This window comes from Caretta caretta, chromosome 1 (assembly GCF_965140235.1).
Source record: "Caretta caretta isolate rCarCar2 chromosome 1, rCarCar1.hap1, whole genome shotgun sequence".
NCBI classification, from domain to species: domain Eukaryota; kingdom Metazoa; phylum Chordata; order Testudines; family Cheloniidae; genus Caretta; species Caretta caretta.
In genome coordinates, this window is record NC_134206.1 from 229,181,058 (window position 1) to 229,202,370 (window position 21,313).

General features: G+C 42.3%; 1 protein-coding gene across 1 annotated transcript; it reads right to left on the bottom strand.

Moving 5' to 3' along the window:
* Positions 1–16,908: 16,908 nt before the first annotated feature.
* LOC142070650 (myb/SANT-like DNA-binding domain-containing protein 7) lies at positions 16,909–18,155 on the bottom strand. The gene is made up of 2 exons (XM_075124509.1): positions 17,565–18,155; positions 16,909–16,977 (listed from the first exon to the last, which is right to left on the bottom strand). The coding sequence occupies exons 1-2, from the start codon at positions 18,136–18,138 to the stop codon at positions 16,925–16,927; spliced, it is 627 nt and encodes a 208-aa protein (XP_074980610.1). The 5' UTR covers positions 18,139–18,155; the 3' UTR covers positions 16,909–16,924.
* Positions 18,156–21,313: the final 3,158 nt, after the last annotated feature.

Here is a 21,313-nt window from a genome sequence, read left to right on the forward strand (position 1 = left end):
GGCCGAGGGATGTACTGGCCGCCACTTCCAGAAGCTCCCATTGGCCTGGAGCAACGAACTGCGGCCACTGGGAGCCACAATCGGCCAAACCTGTGGACGCGGCAAGTAAACAAACCAGCCCGGCCCTCCAGGGGCTTTCCCTGCACAAGTGGCGGAACAAGTTTGGGAACCACTGGGCTACATTAAAGCAGAATTTGTTTGTTCCCTGCCTGCTTGCAGTTGACCACCATTTTGAGAGGGAGATGGGAAAGGGGTGAAGTTTTGGGGGCTGTGGAAGAAGTGGGGGGAAAAAAAGTGTGCATTAATGTGGGGAATAAATTACACCTACCTGAGTCCCTGTCCCTTTCCTCCGTGAGTTCTCTTTGAGTTCAGCTGTGTCTTGAAGAGCTCCTGTGTCTTCATGGGCTCTGTGTCCTCCAGGTACCCCTTCCTCTTCATTGCTGTACCATTCTGGGGTGCTTTCCTCTGGATGTCAGGAGGTGTCCACTATCACTTGTGGGCTGATGCTGGATGGTATCTACCTGTGCATAGTAGTAGCAGGTCTGTAAGGCAGCACCAGATTTTTTGTTGTCCTTGTTTGCCTTTCGTATAGCACTGCCACAGTTCCTACTTCCTTCCCCTTTGCCTGACATTGAAACTCTTCTTTGTCATACCCCAACTTCTGCATCTCCTCTGCAGTGTCCCAACAAGCATCTTTGTTCCTGTAGTAATTCCATAGCCACTCTTGTGCTGCTCCATTCCCCCCATTTCCCCCCCGATTTCCTTGGCCTGTGGGATTTAGTTCTTGGACCAGGCAGCAGCATGAGGTTTACCAGTAGCTTTACCTGGAGCCACGCCTATGTGCTTACAAAGGTGGGCTAGTAGGAAGAGAGGGATTTTAAAGTGGGTTGCAGGTTTGCTGTCACAATGACCCCTAGAGGAGCTGAGTTCAGATATTCAGCGACAGTGATCAGTGCTGTGGGGACAGTGGCATTGTAGGACTGTTGCTGAAGGACCTAATTCAATGGCTTATATTCTTTACTGCATTAGTAATTCAGTTCCCCCAGAAACTTTTGTTTTGTGCAAATAGTAAATTTTCAAAAAAACAAACAAACCAAAAACCACTTCTCAGGGCAACAAAATTTGCAAATTTGATTTTTTCCAGGATTTCCCCCTAGAAATGTTGAAGCATTTCATTTTCAGCATTGTCAAAATGATCTATTTTGACATTTTGTTTTGAAACAAGTCAATATTTCATATAGAAAGTATTGATTCGAGTCGACTTGAATGAAATTTCAGTCTTTCATTTTGGCAAGAAAAAAAAAAAAAACACTACCCTCTGCCCCCAAACCATATGTTTTCTTCTTCTTCAATTCAGGCACTGAACCAAAAAAAAAAACCCCAACAACAATGCTCTATCCACATAGGCATTGTACCAATGGAAGAATGCTGGCAGAGGGCTTGTGCTTCCCAGGGGGCTGATTTAAACTTCACCAACAGGAGTTCAGGGATTTCTTGATAGGACCCGAAGTTGAGTGTGGTAAATCATACCAGTGAAATTTTGTAGCGTGCACCAGCTCTCAGACTTCTGCTACATGGAAAATTGCCTCAGTTCACTCACTTTCACAGCAGCCTCCCATGCTCGGTGTTTGAGACAAGTTTCAATCTTGGGGCCCCTTAAGCTCGTACTGTGTAATTTACTAGGGTGGGAAGGTAAATAGAGCTGGTATGGTGTCTCCCTATAGAAATATATTTCCTGGAGCTGGACTGAGAGAGTAAATCAATAAAAGCTGTTCTAACTAAGCCTAAGCCTTACTCCATTTTAAAACCTTTGCTTCTTCATAAAGAGAAAAAAAGCCCCCATTTATGGTTGTGTGTATGTAGGTATATACACACACAGTCTCTCTCATTGTGTGTGTATAAATGTTCTATTTTTTTCTCCACTTCATGTCTACCAGAACAAAATTTTTATTAGCCATCTAGACATTTTCCCCCAGTTTCATTTAAGCAACATCACTCTCAATTTTTAAAAATTTGCTTCAGAGAAAGACAAAAATAAGTCCCCTAAGGTGAAAGCAAGCATCAAAAGATATATTATTGGCACTGAGACTCTTAATAAGGTCAGATTCAATGATGATGTGACAGGTATCACAATGATGCATTCATAGATTGGATAGGACTACAAATGTGTGCATTATTTCAATGACTATGTAATTTCAAATTTCTAGTCTATGTAGTCTTGTGGTACTGTGTGAATTAAGCAATACATTTAAGGAGAGAAATTCGTGCTGTGCCATTTATAATAAAAAAATTAGATAGGTCTGCTACAAAATTGGTTATTTTGGGTTTTTTTCAATTTTTCTTCCCCCTCAAACACTTCCCCCACCCCCTCCCCAATAGTAATCTAGCCAGTCATATTACGTTGCTACAAAAACAGAGTACTTGAAATACAAAAAAAAGAGTTGTTATAGAAAAGTAGGAGTGAAAGTCACTGAAGAGCTGTCTGAAATGCATTTTTTTCTTACATGTGCTTTCACAAAAGTTTCTGAAGTCACAGTTGTATTTCTGCAAGCAGGAAATTCCATTTAGCGAGAAAAGGCATAGCAGCGCAGTGAACCTACAGAGTCACCCACCTTCTTGGTAAATAAACTTTAACATAGGCCAGATCTTCAGCTCGTGTACATTAGTGTATTTCAAGTGACTTTAGTGAAGCTATTTCAATGTACATCAGCTGAGGATCTGTCCTCAAGTGTTCAAAGAGTTTTGGAGACTTTACTATGACATGTAGAAGAATTGTGCAAGAGAACTGGAAGGTAATATGATATGGGCAGTACTATTAACCCACTGTTACACTAACACATGAATGATGTCAGTGTGACTTGCAAAAGATGATAGTGTAAACATCTAGGGCCAAGACCAGTCATCATATTGGACAATTCTTGCAGGTAGTGATAAATAAGATTTGATAGGAAAAGGGCAAATTGTACTGGTATAAACCTTTGCTGAGAAATATCATCTGCAAGAAAGACGGCAGTAGGAATATAGGAATTTCCATACTGGATCAGACCCATGGTCCATCTGCTCCAGTATTGGCTCCAACAGTGGCCTGCATCAGATGCTTCAGAAGGATATATAAGCTGCCCCACAGTGGGAAGATATGGAATAATCTGCCCCTCCACGAAGATCTCATCCTACTTCTTAATAAATCTTGTCTTAAACCCTGAAGCATGAGGCTTTATAGTCTTTTCAAAATTTGTTAACATTAACTATTGTTACCAAGTGGCAACCTTCAACAGGGCTACAGCATCCCTATTTTACCTAAACTGCACCCGTCTTCCTTATTAACAACTTCCTAAATTACGCATACTCTATTAACCATAAATGATTCACAAATAGTGGGCCATGAAGAACTGTGTGGTCACATGCTGTGGGCAGTTCATGAATTAGATGGGAAGCAGTCTATATGAAAATCTGTCTACTAAAATACAGTCCTCACTGTGAACAGTTGCAAGCATAGTCCAGTTGTCAATGGAGTGCCACCATCATGGTCAGAATTTAAAACAGAACTCTTCCCAAATCAGCTTCCAGTTTTAATAAAACCTCCAGCTGTCATGTCAGCCACATATGGCAGTACATTTTCTATTAGTTTGGTTAACATCTCCAATTATATGGATAAATAGACATCAGGCAGCGCTAAAGCACAGTATGGGATTAGACACTAAGAGCATTAATGGGAAACAAGGGAACAAACAATTCTACTTATGCTTTATTTGTGCCTTTCCCAACCTGATCCCTTCTCCTTTCCTTAGGACACTTAAACCTCAAAATATACTGTTGCATCATTTTTTTTTTTAAATGACCTCTTTATATAGTGACCTAGAGGCTAAAAGTGACGTGATTGTTAAGGCAAATTTCTTGATTGGTTGGAGACTGCCTCATGATTTTGAATGCTTAGAGCAGGGGTGCTGGAACAGTTTGTGTAGGGCGGGTGCTGAGAGCCATTAAACCAAACTGTAAACCCTGGATATGATGGAAACCACTTCAAGCCAGGCGGTGCAACAGCACCCCTAGTTCCAGTAGGTATGGCTCAGAATTAGATACACTGTAAATCTTACCACACTATCATGGTCTATCAAAGAAATAGACCCTTTTTCCAGCTCATCTATGATAATAATGATATGTGGAAGAGAAATACAAAGAATGTCAAGAAAAATATAACTTTTTCAAGCAGCAAATAAAAACAGCTAAGTTATCTACTAGCTCATTACTTTATTTTCAGCAGTACAGCTGTATGCACACAGATCATTGCAGAGTATTATCCAGCTAGGCTAAAAGACACACATTCCCTTTCCAAAGAGTGAGTCACTGAAAGACACAATGCCTCATGGTGTTAATCTTGGAAAACACGCAAACCCTTCTGAAAACCCCAGTTCTTTGTCTGCGAAGAGGACATCCATACACTCAGCTTCAGTAGACACACCTCCTGGACTTTGGAATTTACAGTTATCAGATCTGATTTTAAAAGCAGATATATGCTTAGGACACCTTTTGAAAATACACACAGGAAGGCAGCTCACCTGTACTACAGTGTAGAACTACAAATTGAGATGCTCGGATTGGAATTTTCAAAGTTGCCTGTCTTGGGACTCAATCTCATATTCCTTGTACAACTAAAATGCTTATTTAAATCAGTATGCAGGATTCAGACTTTTCGTGTGTTTATAATTTTAAAGGGGAAGCATAGTATTATATTTGGGGAGGAATGTGATCTGAAAAGCAGAAAGTGTTGAGCTGTTCAAGAAATCAGGGAAGGCCTTGGTGGTTGCCTCTCATGTTGTCTGATTTCTGCTTATTGGTGGAAGCAAGCCTCGTGATTGGTGTGAGTAATCACTTTGGCACAAACTACAGCTAATTTCAGCTTGACCATGACATTACTGATCCTCTTCAGATCCTGAATGTGGGGAAAGAATACCTAGTATTTGGGATCCACTGACTACAAAGAAAAAGGATTTGTTACATGCCTAATATTGAAAAAATGAAATGAGACAAAGTACCATCTGGAGCATGGAGAATGATGCAGAATGAAGAAAAATGTACGGTGCTGCTACATCTATTACCATTTTTCTGTGAACATCTATCTAGTTTAACAATTCAGGATCAGTATACAACACTTAATTTTTACTCAGATCCAGTGCTTCGCCTACAGTCAAGTCAAAAAGAAGAAAGTGCTGTTTATTCTCTGAGTGTTCTTGTAAATCTTAACCATGTAGATGTGAAGGAGAGATGGATCAGCTCCAACTGGCAATGAATAGGGCAAGGATCCAAAAGGGCTTACAAGATGTGATAAAGAAAATGGGTCCCAATCATGAAATACATGTCACTGGCTTTCTTCTTTTCTCCCCCCCCACCCCCTTGCATCCAACGATAGCCTTCTGAACAAAGATAAAATGGAACTCTCGTGTTTCATTTCCCTAAACAGGCTTATAAAACCCCCAGCACCCTAGCAGCTGCGGATGTTTGAAGACTCCCACTTGTTTTTTTATTTATTATTTCCCCCACGAGCAGCTGGTGAACTATAGGGAAAATGGAAACTTTTAAAGAAAGGGCTTAATCCACTATCTGAAATTCAAAGAAGCATTAAGTTATTATTCAAATGAAAATCTGCTTTTACCCATTAACATATTTTCATCAACAAAAAGCAAGATGCTGATATGAGAGGAGTTCTGTACATTCCTATTTACATGGTAATTGAATGGTCAGGGAGTTTGCCTGTTGTTTTCCTAGGACATGGTATGTGTCAATTAAAACTATGTTTCAGCTACTGCTCTAATGGAACCTGGCATCATTAAGAAATCATTTATTCTGTGCAAGCTGCTATGGGCTTGGGGGCGGCATCTAAAGTCAATCAATTTATGCAACCTACGTTGTTACATGATTGTCAGCTTTTGCCTTTCTACAGACAAAGCAAAATTAATAATTCTTCTCAGTAACAAGCAACAAGAGAATTATTTCTGTCTATCAAAAGCATTGTAAATAGGAATAAGAATGTTGCTTCACCTCCTGTATATTTGCATATTTTGAGTGTTCTTAGTAAAATCTGGGATGTTCTAATGCAATGGCTCATATTCTTTACTGTTGTCAATCAGGCTTCATGTCAAGAGTGAAAATATTTTTTTAAAGGCCAACGTACAAGTGCAATTCCCTTTAGTCTAAGCTTTGTCATAAGCCAATATGCAAAAAACTCAGCCTTAGTGTATGAAAGCAGAATTCTATTGAAGTTAATTGTGCAGGGTTAGGACTGAATTTGGCCCAAGAAGTCCAGCAGGCTGCACTGCAAATGCATCATTAATAGAAATAATTGTCAATGTTGAAGAAGCACACCGAGTACATATACCTCAATGAGATGTATGACACTTGTTTTAACATTCTAAATCCAGTCACTCCGTTGAAGTTATTGCTTAATATTCAAGCCAAGGGATCCATTCATCACAGTTTTATGCACACACATCTTCCTATTTATGCAAATTCTCCTGGGGCTCTTCTCCCTCAATGCCCACCAATAATTCTCCTCTGTGTAGTCACTGCCAGATGAGTGCACAGTTTGCATAGCTGAGGGGGGCAGAGAAAACATATACTAGTGTTTGTGTGTGGAGGATGGTGAAAGAAAGGTACAGTGCTTACTTATAATACTGAGCCTCACCTTGGTTTACAAATATTTACTAGGGGAGAATATAGGACTTGTACTCCTGGGAGTTTTGTCTGAGCAAAATCCAGGCTTAGGCCTCTACAAACAACCCTCACTACATAATGGCACTTGGTAGTATTTGTTTTCATTGGCATGTGTTTGGGAAACCATGTTACTCAAAAGTGAAGTTGACTAACCTGTACAGGTCATCTCAAACAATTACCCAGAAAACTTTTATGCCACACCATACCATCATGTATTTTGGCTATGCCTCACATCTTGCAGAAAAGATAGGTTAGAAAAGTTTTAAAGTGAATTGGTACTGCAATATTTTACATATCTATTTACCTGTAAAGGCAGGTTACACTTTGGTACCAGTTACTGATCGTGGGCCATTACTTGCTATGACCAAATGCAAGCTCATACTACATTTAGGGGGAAAAGGAAAACAATTCAGTGGCAGCTTTTCATTTAAAATAGCTCAGAGATTTAGAACACAAGAAGTGGTCATAGGTCCAGATGAATTAGTAGGCGGAGTCTTAAGTGAGGTGGTCACAAGTGTAAAGGCTATGGAATGTGTTTCATGGTTCTTCGAGAATAAAGGAATTTATTCTGTGCTTCTGACTATAGGGAATCATAGAAATGTAGGCCTGGAAGGGACTTTGAGAAGCGAAGAAGTCCAGCCCCCTCCTCTGAGGCAGGACCAAGTAAATCTAGACCATCTCTAACAGGTGTTTGTCCAGCCTGTTCTTAAAAGCCTTCAATGATGGAGATTCCACCACCTCCCTCAGTAACCTACTCCAGTACTTAACTACCCTTATAATTAGAAAGTTTTTCCTAATATGTAACCTAAACCTCCCTGGGTGCAGAATAAGCCCATTGCTTTTGTCCTATCTTGAGTGGGAATGGAGAACAATTGATTACAGCCCTTAACATATTTGAAGACTCTTATCAGGTCTCCCCTACATCATCTCACAAGACTAAACATTCCCAGTTTTTTTTAAAAACGACAACAAAAAACTTTACCCACTTATTGTTACCATAACCTTCCAAGAAATTCTGATGATACCAAATGACAACAAGTACTCTTTAAAAAAGTGGTCTAGGAAATCTTGGCACATTGGAGGTGGGATTTACAAAAGCGCTTATTGGAATCAATGGGAGTTTTACCATTCACCATACAGAAACCATATACCAGATCATAAGTGCCCCAGTATGTGTGACTATGAAGACAATGTGTGTTGCACAGTCTATTTCACTTTGTCACTAAAGCATCCCAGAGCTATATATACACACCACAGCAGTAGTTCTCAACCTTTCCAGACTAGTGTACCTGTTTCAGGAGTCTGAAGCCCAAGACCTGCCACCTGGGGCTGAAGCATGTAACATAGCTTTAGAGGGTTGCCTGGGGTATGTGACCCCCCTAAACCCATCCTATGACTCCCACTGGGTTGAGAAACACTGATATAGATGAGTAGAATTACCTCCTGGAAGACCTATGCATACCCCCAGGGGTACATGTACCCCAGTTTAGAACCACTGCACTACGGTTCTCTAGATTTTTAACTTCTTTCAGGGAGTATGAGTAATTTTGAATGGAAATAGGAGTGCAGATTCATAGACTTTAAGGCCAGAAGGGACCAAACGTGATCATCTAGTCTGACGTTCTGTGTATCGCAGGCCGCAGAACCTTCACCCCCACCCCTGTAATAGACCCATAACTTCTGGCGGAGTTACTGAAGTCCTCAAATCATGATTTTAAGACTGCAAGTTACAGAGAATCCACCATTTTCACTAGTTTAAAGCTGCAAGTGACCTGTGCCCCATGCTACATAGGGAGGTAAAAACCCTGCAGGGTCTCTGCCAGACTGACCAGGGGAAAAAATTCCTTCCCAACTCCAAATAGAGCATGTCAGCAAGACTCACCAGCCAGATGACTCAGAAAGAATTTGCTGTAGTAACTCAGAGGCCTCCCGATCTAAGGTATCTCAGGCTGGCCCGTGCCCGCTGACTTGGGTCACAGGACTCAGGCTAAGGGGCTGTTTAATTGCAGTGTAGATGCTTGAGCTCCTCCAACTTTGCAGGGTCCTAGAGACTGGGCTGCAGCCCAAGCCCAAATGTCTAAAGCACAATTAAACAGCCCCTTACCCACAGCCTCATGAGCCCAAATCACTGGCATGGGCCAGCTGTAGGTGTCTAATTGCAGCGTATATAGAGCAGCGTAGACACCTCCCCAGTGTCCCATCTCCAGCCATTGGGGGTATTAGATACCAGCAGTTGCAGATGGAACACCTGCCTTTGTAGACAATTGCATCATACCATCTCCATAAATGTATCAAGCTTAGTCTTGAAACCAATTGGATTTTTTGCCCCCTCTCTCACAATATTATCCAATACTTAATCATGCATTATTTTCAGTTTGATTCATTACTGGATCTGTTGCATGATTGCCAAATATAGTTTCTTAAATTGTACTGTGTCTTTAGTAAGGGTCTAAACAGTCTGTTTCAAAATTGGGCTCCTGGCACTCAGCAATATAGAATCATAGAAATGTAAGGCTGGAAAGGACTCTGAGAAGTCATCAAGTCCAGCCCCCTGCACGGAGGTAGGACTAAGTAAACCTAGACCATTCTTGACTTGTTCATAATCACCAGTGATGGGAATTCTACAACTTCCCTTGGAAGCCTATTCCAGAGCTTAACTCCCCTTAGTTAGAATGTTTTTCCTAATGTGTAACCTAAATCTTCCTAGCTGCAGATTAAGTCCATTACTTTGTGTCCTACCTTCAGTGAACATGGAGAACGACTGATCACCATCCTCTCTCTAACAGAGCATAACGTAGCTGAATCGGTTATCAGGTCCCCCCTCGGTTCCCACTCCTTATTCATCTTTTTTCAAGACTAAATATACCTTTTTAAAAAAACTTGCCTCAGAGGTCAGGTTTTCTGAACTTTTGATCATTTTTGTTGCTCCTCTTTGGGCTCTTTCCAATTTGTCCACATGTTTGCTAAAGTGTGGTGCTCAGAATTGGACCCAGTGCTCCAGCAGAGGCCCCATCGGTGCCAAGCAGAGCGGAACAGTTACCTCCTATGTCTGACATGCAAGACTCCTGTTAACACACCAGAATATTAGCCTCTTTCACAGCTGCAACACATTGGGGACTCATATTCAATTTGTGATCCATTATAGCCCCCAGATCCTTTTCAGCAATGCTACCAGCTACCCAGTAATTCCTCATTATGTAATTGTCCGTTTGATTTTTTCCTTCCTAAGTGTAATATTTTGCCCTTGTCTGTATTGAATTTCATCTTGTTGAATTCAGACCAATTCTCCAGTTTGTCAAGGTCATTTTGAATTCTAATCCTGTTCTCCAAAGTGCTTGCAATCCCTCCCAACTTGGGGTCATCTGCAAATTTTATAAGCCTACCGTTCACTTCTTTATCCAAGTCATTAATGAAATAATTGACTAGTATTGGACTCAGGACTGACCCCTGCAGGATTCCAGAAGATACACCCTCCAAGTTTGACCGTGGACCATTAATAACTACTCTCTGATTATGGTCTTTCAACCAGTTGTGCACCCACCTTATAGTAATTTGATCTAGACCACATTTCCCTAGTTTGCTTATGAGACTAATTTAACATGATTAAAGACCCTGAAACCATCCTTACCGATGTTGCAGTAGCTCACTTAACACAATTACATACAATTCCTTATCTTACCATTTTTGTTGCCAAAGAGCCGTTATACTACACTTACAAACAACCCATATGAGACAAAGATAGCAGTAACTAGTAACTTGCCAGATCAAAGCGTCTGGTCCAAATTAATGAAGGTACTTCCTTTATAGTAATTGCTGCTATCCATAGTTGTAAATGATGATTGAGAAATGCAGTGAGAGAACAGATCAAAAGCCTATTTAAGTAGCGCATCATAATTGATGTTTAGACAAAAAGCACACTCAGAATTCATCCCTCTTTCAAGCAAGATGGGCAACTGAGTTGCAGAAAGGGGTCTGTAATTATTTAACACAGGATTGCACTGTTCTTCATACTATACTTAGACTCTAGGGAAATATTGGTTTTGTCCTGTTCACTTATGTTAAAACTTTATCAGTCACTAAGGCTGTGAAAGGATGAGACTCCATGTCTCTCTGTTTGCATCTGTGTTTAGAATGAAATGTGGTTTGTTGATGCTACAGTTTGTAAGGAAGGAGAGGCAACTAAAATGAGCATTTGGCAATAGCAGAGTGTGCTACCATTGTCATTTAGCTTTATTATTTCCTGGTAACACACAAGATTCGTTGAAATGACCTGTCTGAGTATGTAAAACGTTAATCTCTGTTCACAGATTGGCATGCCAGGGATATTTGTGAATGATACAGAATCTCTAAAGATACTAGAATGAGCAGAATGAACAGAAACATTACTCTGGAACCAATGTATAAAATGGAGATTTCTTTGATCAGCTGAAAAAGTGAAAGTCATACTGAATTACTAGCCCGATTGAAAGATAAAAGGTTTTCAGTGAGGTGTCAAATGTGTCTGGCAAATATATGAGAGGCTGTGCATATATTTTGTATAAACTATAACAAAGTTATTTTTAAACATTAGGGACCAGATTCTATGCTGGTGTAAATCCACATAACTTCACTGAAGTTAGTAGTTATGCTGATTTATACCACCTGAGTATATAGCCCTCTAATTACTGTTGCATTGCCTGAAAATGTTGCATCATTCAGTATATTTGCATTTTATATGGTTTGCAGGTTATTGGTTCAAATTCTGCAAGATGCTGAGTAACCCTCAACTCCCATTGACTTCACTGGTGGTTGATGGTGCTCTGTGTCTAACAGGATCAAGTCCTACATTGTTTGCTGTAATCATAGCTAGATTAAGACAGGATTCTCGGGACCTGAGGTCTTGGGCTGGTGGATGTCTGACTACAGAGGATGAGCAGCAGATAATGGTGCAACTGACAGCTGTTTTTTAGTGGCCAATCAGCTGTTGGGACAGGCTCAGCTAGTTGCAGAGGAGCCAAGATCAAGGACTTAGCAGTAGGAAAAAGACAAGTGGCAATCCAGGGAAGCTCAGGAAGAGGTTTTTCTAGGAAAGGCCCTGAAATTTGAGTGGAACTGGGCTTCTTATGATACAAATATTATTTATTAATAATAAAAATCTATGACCATGGTAGTTGTGTAACACTTTCCACAGATATCCCAAATTGCTTTCCAAACAATTATGTCACATATTATGCCCTGATGAGATTACTACTCCCATTTTAGATTCAAAATTCATACCCCACTACAGACTTTCCTGTCCATTATTTGGTATAAGTTATGAAATTGTGATAATTTTGAGTTTAGTCTTACTACACAATTTTTAATTTAACCTTTTAAAGTAGGTTTCCAATCTTAATAAACCTGGCTTACTATGAAGAACTTGTTGCAAGAAGCATTGTTCGACTGTAATATTCATTGCAAGAAAAACTACAGAATATAGCATCACTCTACTTAGACTCCACTCAGTAGCATATGTTCTAACAACAGCTTTGCTGTGACAAATACTGTTCAAAATCTGCCTTAGAAATAAAAAGCCCAACACAGCCCATGTGAGGTGTCAAAGGAACCAAATTGGAAATTCATAGCCTGACATACATTAAAAGAATGCAGACTGCTAATATGAACTGTAATCACAGCTATTTGCTTTGAGAACAGGAAAAATAATCTGCTGTTCTCAGCAATACAGCTCATTGAGTTTCCCCACACGTGCACTCCCCCCACAATAAGCAGAGTTAGCACTATGCATTTAGTAAAGTGAAAGATTTCCATATTTGAATTGATAGCATACCCTTTAAATGTATTTTAACCATGTAAAATGACATATACTGTACAATGAGGCTATACACAATTCAAAACGTAGGAATGGCTTCCAGCTAAGCTCCTTCGCCAAAAAATTAATGAAAAATAAAAGGTAACAAGGTCACAGTCACTGGGATTTAGGTGGAGGAGAAACTGAAGGGCGTCTCTGGAGTTGTGGTATAGAAGAGGCTTTGCTTAGTTATTGGGGAAGAATATGTGGGAAAATATTTGAAACTATGGTGTGTTTATTATAATAAAAATAATATTACAAAGCCACTCAAATAGTGAAAAAACAGGCTATGAAGCTAATATGGTTAATGACTAATTCAAGTTTCTTTTTTCACTGCTGCAAATAATGTTATGGATGGTGGGGAGGGAGGGCACTATGTGAAAGGAAAGCAAGTGTTTATTACTCGACAATGTAGAAAAAGTTTGTACCTATACATATTTATGCACACAATCAGATCAAAAAAGCATGTATGTATAACAAACTTAAATAAGGCCGTGTCTACACTTACAAGTTTACAGCGGCACAGCTGTATTGCTGTAAAAGCGCTCGTGTAACCCCATTATGCTGATGGGAGAGATCATCTCCCGTTGACATAGCACTGTGCACACAAGTGTTTACGCCAGCAAAACGTTATGTTGCTCGGGGGTGTTTTTTTTCATACCCCTGAGTGACAAAAGTTTTGCCGACGTAAGTGCTAATGTAGACATGGCTAACTATGTGGCTTTATTGTAATCCTCATTCTCCTGTCCCTACTTTCTCCCAGTTGTTTGTTGTTACTTTCACTTGTGTATTCCATACTGCATATAGGTGGATACCCACACCTGCACAGATCCACAGATCTGCCCGTGCAGAGCTCACTATAAGTTTGGGGGTTGAAGGTCTGTCTACACAAGAAAGCCGCTCCAGTTTAACAAAGGGTGTAATTTTTAAATTGATTTAAAGTTTGTCTGCACAGGGACACTCAGGAAAATTAATCTGATTTAACTAAAAGGTGTGAATTAAAAGTGTTTTAAATAAACTGCATTAACCCCAAATGGACGCTATCATTCAAAATTAAAGTAGTTTAAGTGATTTAAGCTAAACCAAATTAATGGCACTTTAATTCTGAATGACAGTGTCCATACTGGGGTTTAATGCAGTTTACCTAAACCACTTAAAATTCATACTGTTAGGGTATGTCTACACTACGGAATAAGGTCGAATTTATAGAAGTCGTTTTTTTAGAAATCGGTTTTATATATTCAAGTGTGAGTGTCCCCACAGACAATGCTCTAAGTGCATTAAGTGCATTAACTCGGTGGAGTGCTTCCACAGTACCGAGGCTAGAGTCGACTTCCGGAGCGTTGCACTGTGGGTAGCTATCCAACAGTTCCCGCAGTCTCCGCTGCCCATTGGAATTCTGGGTTGAGATCCCAATGCCTGATGGGGCTAAAACATTGTCGTGGGTGGTTCTGGGTACATATCGTCGGGCCTCCCTCCCTCCGTGAAAGCAAGGGCAGACAATCGTTTCACACCTTTTTTCCTGAGTTACCTGTGCAGACGCCATACCACGGCAAGCATGGAGCCTGCTCAGGTAACTGTCACCGTATGTCTCCTGGGTGCTGGCAGACACAGTATGGCATTGCTACACAGTAGCAGCAACCTATTGCCTTCTGGCAGCAGACGGTGCAATACGACTGGTAGCCGTCATCGTCGTGTCCGAGGTGCTCCTGGCCACGTCGGCTGGGAGCGCCTGGGCAGACATGGGCGCAGGGACTAAATTTGGAGTGACTTGACCAGGTCATTCTCTTTAGGACTGACTGCAGGACTATTGAACCGTCTTATGGTGAGCAGGCAGGTGATAAGGATTGCTAGCAGTCATACTGTACGAGCTTCTGCCGGGCAGGCAAGAGATGAGGATGGCTAGCAGTCGTACTGTACCATCTTCTGCCGAGCAGCCATGAGATGTGGATGGCATGCAGTCTTTCTGCACCGTCTGCTGCCAGCCAAAGATGTAAAAGATAGATGGAGTGGATCAAAACAAGAAATAGACCAGATTTGTTTTGTACTCATTTGCTTCACCCCCTCCCCTGTCTAGGGGATTCATTCCTCTAGGTCACACTGTAGTCACTCACAGAGAAGGTGCAGCGAGGTAAATCTAGCCATGTATCAATCAGAGGCCAGACTAACCTCCTTGTTCCAATAAGAACAATTACTTAGGTGCACCATTTCTTATTGGAACCCTCCGTGAAGTCCTGCCTGAAATACTCCTTGATGTAAAGCCACCCACTTTGTTGATTTTAGCTCCCTGAAGCCAACCCTGTAAGCCGTGTCATCAGTCGCCCCTCCCTCCATCAGAGCAACGGCAGATAATCGTTCTGCGCCTTTTTTCTGTGAGGACGCCATACCAAGGCAACATGAAGGCCGCTCAGATCACTTTGGCAATTAGGAGCACATTAAACACCACACGCATTATCCAGCAGTATATGCAGCACCAGAACCTGGCAAAGCAATACCGGTCGAGGAGGCGACGTCAGCGCAGTCACATGAGTGATCAGGACATGGACACAGATTTCTCTGAAAGCCTGGGCCCTGCCAATGCATGCATCATGGTGCTAATGGGGCAGGTTCATGCTGTGGAACGTCGATTCTGGGCTCGGGAAACAAGCACAGACTGGTGGGACCGCATAGTGTTGCAGGTCTGGGACGATTCCCAGTGGCTGCGAAACTTTCGCATGCGTAAGGGCACTTTCATGGAACTTTGTGACTTGCTTTCCCTTGCCCTGAAGCGCATGAATACCAAGATGAGAGCAGCCCTCACAGTTGAGAAGCGAGTGGCGATAGCCCTGTGGAAGCTTGCAATGCCAGACAGCTACCGGTCAGTTGGGAATCAATTTGGAGTGGGCAAATCTACTGTTGGGGCTGCTGTGATGCAAGTAGCCCACGCAATCAAAGATCTGCTGATATCAAGGGTAGTGACCCTGGGAAATGTGCAGGTCATAGTGGAGGGCTTTGCTGCAATGGGATTCCCTAACTGTGGTGGGGCCATAGACGGAACCCATATCCCTATCTTGGCACCGGAGCACCAAGCCGCCGAGTACATAAACCGCAAGGGGTACTTTTAAATAGTGCTGCAAACTCTGGTGGATCACAAGGGACGTTTCACCAACATCAACGTGGGATGGCTGGGAAAGGTACATGATGCTCGCATCTTCAGGAACTCTAGTCTGTTTCAAAAGCTGCAGGAAGGGACTTTATTCCCAGACCAGAAAATAACTGTTGGGGATGTTGAAATGCCTATATGTATCCATGGGGACCCAGCCTACCCCTTAACGCCATGGCTCATGAAGCCATACACGGGCAGCCTGGACAGTAGTGAGGAGCTGTTCAACTACAGGCTGAGCAAGTGCAGAATGGTGGTAGAATGTGCATTTGGACGTTTAAAGGCGCGCTGGCGCAGTTTACTGACTCGCTTAGACCTCAGCGAAACCAATATTCCCCCTGTTATTACTGCTTGCTGTGTGCTCCACAATATCTGTGAGAGTAAGGGGGAGACGTTTATGATGAGGTTGAGGCAAATCGCCTGGCTGCTGGTTACGCTCAGCCAGACACCAGGGCGGTTAGAAGAGCACAGGAGGGCGCAGTACGCATCAGAGAAGCTTTGAAACCAGTTTCATGACTGACCAGGCTACAGTGTGAAAGTTCTGTTTGTTTCTCCTTGATGAAACCCCCCACCCCTTGGTTCACTCTACTTCCCTGTCAGTTAACCACCCTCCCCACCTCCCTTCGATCACTGCTTGCAGAGGCAATAAAGTCATTGTTGCTTCACATTCATGCATTCTTTATTCATTCATCACACAAATAGGGGGATGACTACCAAGGTAGCCCAGGAGGGGTGGTGGAGGAGGGAAGGAAAATGCCACACAGCACTTTAAAAGTTTACAACTTTAAAATTTATTGAATGCCAGCCTTCTTTTTTTTGGGCAATCCTCTGTGGCGGAGTGGTTGGTTGGCTGGTGGCCCCCACACCGCGTTCTTGGGTGTCTGGATGTGGAGGCTATGGAACTTGGGGAGGAGGGCAGTTGGTGACACAGGGGCTGTAGTGGCAGTCCGTGCTCCAGCTGCCTTTGCTGCAGCTCAACCATACACTGGAGCATACTGGTTTGATCCTCCAGCAGCCTCAGCATTGAATCCTGCCTTCTCTCATCACGCTGCCGCCACATTTGAGCTTCAGCCCTGTCTTCAGCCCACCAGTTACTCTCTTCAGCCCGCCACCTCTCCTCCCGGTCATTTTGTGCTTTCCTGCACTCTGACATTGTCTGCATCCACGCATTCGTCTGTGCTCTGTCAGTGTGGGAGGACAGCATGAGCTCGGAGAACATTTCATCTCGAGTGCGTTTTTTTTTCTTTCTACACTAGCCTCTGGGAAGGAGAAGATCCTGTGATCATTGAAACAGATGCAGCTGGTGGAGAAAAAAAAAGGGAAAGCGGTATTTAAAAAGACACATTTTATAAAACAGTGGCTACACTCTTTCAGGGTAAACCTTGCTGTTAACATTACATACATAGCACATGTGTTTTCGTTACAAGGTCGCATTTTGCCTCCCCCCACTGCGTGGCTACCCCCTCAACCCTCTCCCCTCCCAGTGGCTAACAGCGGGGAACATTTCTGTTTAGCCACAGGCAAACAGCCCAGCAGGAACGGGCTCCTCTGAGTGTCCCCTGAAGAAAAGCACTCTATTTCAACCAGGTGACCATGAATTATATCTCACTCTCCTGAGGATAACACGGAGAGATAAAGAACGGATGTTGTTTGAATGCCAGCAAACATACACTGCAATGCTTTGTTGTACAATGATTCCAGAGTACGTGTTACTGGCCTGGAGTGGTAAAGTGTCCTACCATGAAGGACGCGATAAGGCTGCCCTCCCAGAAACCTTTTGCAAAGTCTTTGGGAGTACATCCAGGAGAGCCGCGAATGCCAGGGCAAAGTAATCCTTTCACATGCTTGCTTTTAAACCATGTATAGTATTTTAAAAGGTACACTCACCGGAGGTCCCTTCTCTGCCTGCCGGGTCCAGGAGGCAGCCTTGGGTGGGTTCAGGGGGTACTGGCTCCAGGTCCAGGGTGAGAAACAGTTCCTGGCTGTCGGGAAAACCGGTTTCTCCGCTTGCTTGCTGTGAGCTATCTACAACCTCATCATCTTCTTCGTCCCCAAAATCTGCTTCCGTGTTGCCTCCATCTCCATTGAAGGAGTCAAACAACACGGCTGGGGTAGTGGTGGCTGAACCCCCTAAAATGGCATGCAGCTCATCATAGAAGTGGCATGTTTGGGGCTCTGACCCAGAGCGGCCGTTCGCCTCTCTGGTTTTCTGGTAGGCTTGCCTCAGCTCCTTCAGTTTCACGCGGCACTGCTTCGGGTCCCTGTTATGGGCTCTGTCCTTCATGCCCTGGGAGATTTTGACAAAGGTTTTGCCATTTCGAAAACTGGAATGGAGTTCTGATAGCACGGATTCCTCTCCCCATACAGCGATCAGATCCCGTACCTCCCGTTCGGTCCATGCTGGAGCTCTTTTGCGATTCTGGGACTCCATCATGGTCACCTCTGCTGATGAGCTCTGCATGGTCACCTGCAGCTTGCCACGCTGGCGAAACAGGAAATGAGATTCAAAAGTTCACGGTTCTTTTCCTGTCTACCTGGCCAGTGCATCTGAGTTGAGAGTGCTGTCCAGAGCGGTCACAATGGAGCACTCTGGGATAGCTCCTGGAGACCAATACCGTCGAATTGTGTCCACAGTACCCCAAATTCGAGCCGGCAAGGCCGATTTAAGCGCTAATCCACTTGTCAGGGGTGGAGTAAGGAAATCGATTTTAAGAGCCCTTTAAGTCGAAATAAAGGGCTTCATCGTGTGGACGGGTGCAGGTTTACATTGATTTAACGCTGCTAAATTTGACCTAAAGTCCTAGTGTAGACCAGGGCTTAGTTAAGTCAGATTAATTTTCCCAAGTGTCCCTGTGTAGACAAACCCAAAGTGAAACTGATAAAAAAAAAAGCCATTTCCACACTCCATTTAAACTAGACTTATTTCAAGGTTAGCTGAAATTGATTAGGAATCTGTTTGAGCTCAATCAAAATAAGCCACTGAAAACACAATAAGAATGTCTACTAAGGGGTTTAACTAAACCAGTTTAAAAACTGATGTAAATTAAACTGGTGCAACATTCTCCTGTATACAAGGCCTTAGACTGTAAGATCATTAGGGAAGGAGCTGTGTATGTTTTATTTGTGCATATAGAGCCAGATCTGCGAAAGGAAGTGAGTGCCTAAAGGCCAGATTTAGTAGTAGTCCCTTTATGAATCTGCATCAAAATACCCAGCACACTGTACACTGCATAAACAACAACAGAATCTCTAAATACTGTGCTGGGAGAGCCAAGCTGCTGGCAGATTCTTTGTTCTTCTTTGTCCGTCTCCTGAAAGTAAAGAAAACTAGGCTATGGCTACACTACGAGGCTTTTAGCGACACGGCTGTGCTGCTACGGCCATGCCGCTAAAAGGCGCGCAGTATAGCTGCTGTTTGTCGGCGGGAGAGAGCTCTCCCGCCAACAGAGCACTGTTCACACCGGTGCTTTTCGTCGGTAAAACTTTTGTCGTTCGGGGGGGGTGGAGGGTGGGGTTTAATACCCCGAATGATAAAAGTTTTGCCGACTAAGTGCCAGTGTAGACAAAGGCTGAAATGATTAACAGTGATGTGTTACTGTTGTAGCATAATTTGCATAGCTGAGGTTACTTTGAAATGCCTTTGAAACGCCACACTTCCTGGTGGTTTTGAGTAATTTCCCCACCATTTTCATTTACCACCAGTAAAATATCATACACCATGCAGAGAAATTCCTCATACTATTTATACAATGTAAATATACAGGAACAACATTATTTTACTGAAATGTATGATTTTGGCCGCCAGAGTTGAATAGTGGCATGTGATTTCAAACAGTGATTTCAAAGAGTATCTTTGTGGAAAACAGAGACTCTGGCAGCTTCTATTAGAACAAGAAATGGCTGTGTATTTCACAGTACTATATGTTGAATTGCCTTGGGTGGAGAGGGCACTTTCAAATTAACTATCAATTTTGCATAATTATTTTGTTTCACCCAATTTTAAAGTAATCTCTAAAGACAATAAAATCCCTTTACTACTTCTAGAGGTTCTTTCCTTCATATTTTACGTGTATTTTCTACAGCATATGGGCTAACATCACATCCAAAATGTACATTTATCTTTATTCTTGTCATACATTGAATGCAGTTATTTTACCACATACTGTATAAAAGTATATGCCTTTTCTAATTTCATCTTTTTTGAGAGAGGGACAGTGGAAAAAGAGACATTACTGAGGACAGAGAGAACTGGAACGCAGGGTTCTGAACAGCATTTGGGCTATAAGATTTTTTATTTTAAGGAAGTGAGACAAGTACATCTAGAGATGCAAGATGAAAGCATACTTCCTTGCTTTGGAGATGAAAGGCAGACATATTTAAAGAAGTTTTCTGGAGAGGAAAAGACATATTAGAAAGGCTAAATATTTATTTTAAAAAAATAACACACCAAGATGTTGTGCTTAGATGTAGAGATCAAAACCAGGTCTGTTATTTAGAAAATAACAGGAGGTATAAACATGCAGAAGAAATGGAAACTTCATTCTTACGGGAATCTGTAGTCTGTTCACATTAGGTTTTGGAGAATGATATTACACAATTGCAAAGTTTGGTTCCTAGGCACTACTGTCATACAAAGAAACAATAATAGTTTCCCCAAAATGTATATGTGTCCTGAGCTTTGGTTTGAGTCCACTTCAGTTGTACACCTCAGCTTAATTTCTGACCTTAATAGGTGGTAATCCAATGTTAGTGGTACTCCATTCATCGCTTTCATGTACACAAGTATTGTTGATAAACAACACTAAACAAACAGCCCCTCATCCCCTGGAGAGAGAAACAGAGTTGCCTGATTCTCCTCTTCTCTTCACTTGCATTTTAGCCTGTTTGTCTTGTCAGGGGGACCAATAACATTCCCCCTCTGCTTCCCCCACTGTGAGGACACAGCAACTTCCATCTTTTGCTTGTTACTAACTCAAATCTGGATAATGGGCCTGGTGCAGAGGCAAGTGGAGTCTGTAGAAAGACTCCTGTTTGCTTGAGTGGTCTTTGGATCAGGCCTATGTCAATACGTCTTGTTGCCATCTAACAATAGAGTTTATATGAATTGAGTTTAGTGGTCTCAGTCTAATCCTAGCAGCAGGGGGCCTACATCACAAAAACCATCATTACAGTTAGTTCTAACACGCAGCTTCATTAGCAGTCTTGACCCAGAAGCCAAGGATTGAACCGGCATTGAGCACGTGCTCTCTGCTCCACACTAATGCTGAGGTGTGTTGGCAGGCACATCTGTTGTGCTCTGTGCTGCACTTGTTCTGGGTAGAGAGGATTTCTGTCTCTCTAGGCAGACCATTTTTTATATCTCTATAGCATGAGAAATTTACTTTTAAAAGTGAGAAAGAAAAATATATTTATTTCAGATCATACATTGTCAACATGTTCCTTGGGTCTGTTATTTCACTCATAATCAAATACTTAGTGAAAATAATTCTCTTTCAGGTCATTGTCAAAAGTCAGTGCATCACTCAGCCATTTTTATACCATCTCCCACCATTTGACAAAGGTCTGTGCACCAGGGACATAATCTCACAATGAGATGATCACAATCTATGTTAATTTGCTGAAAGAGTGATGAAGGG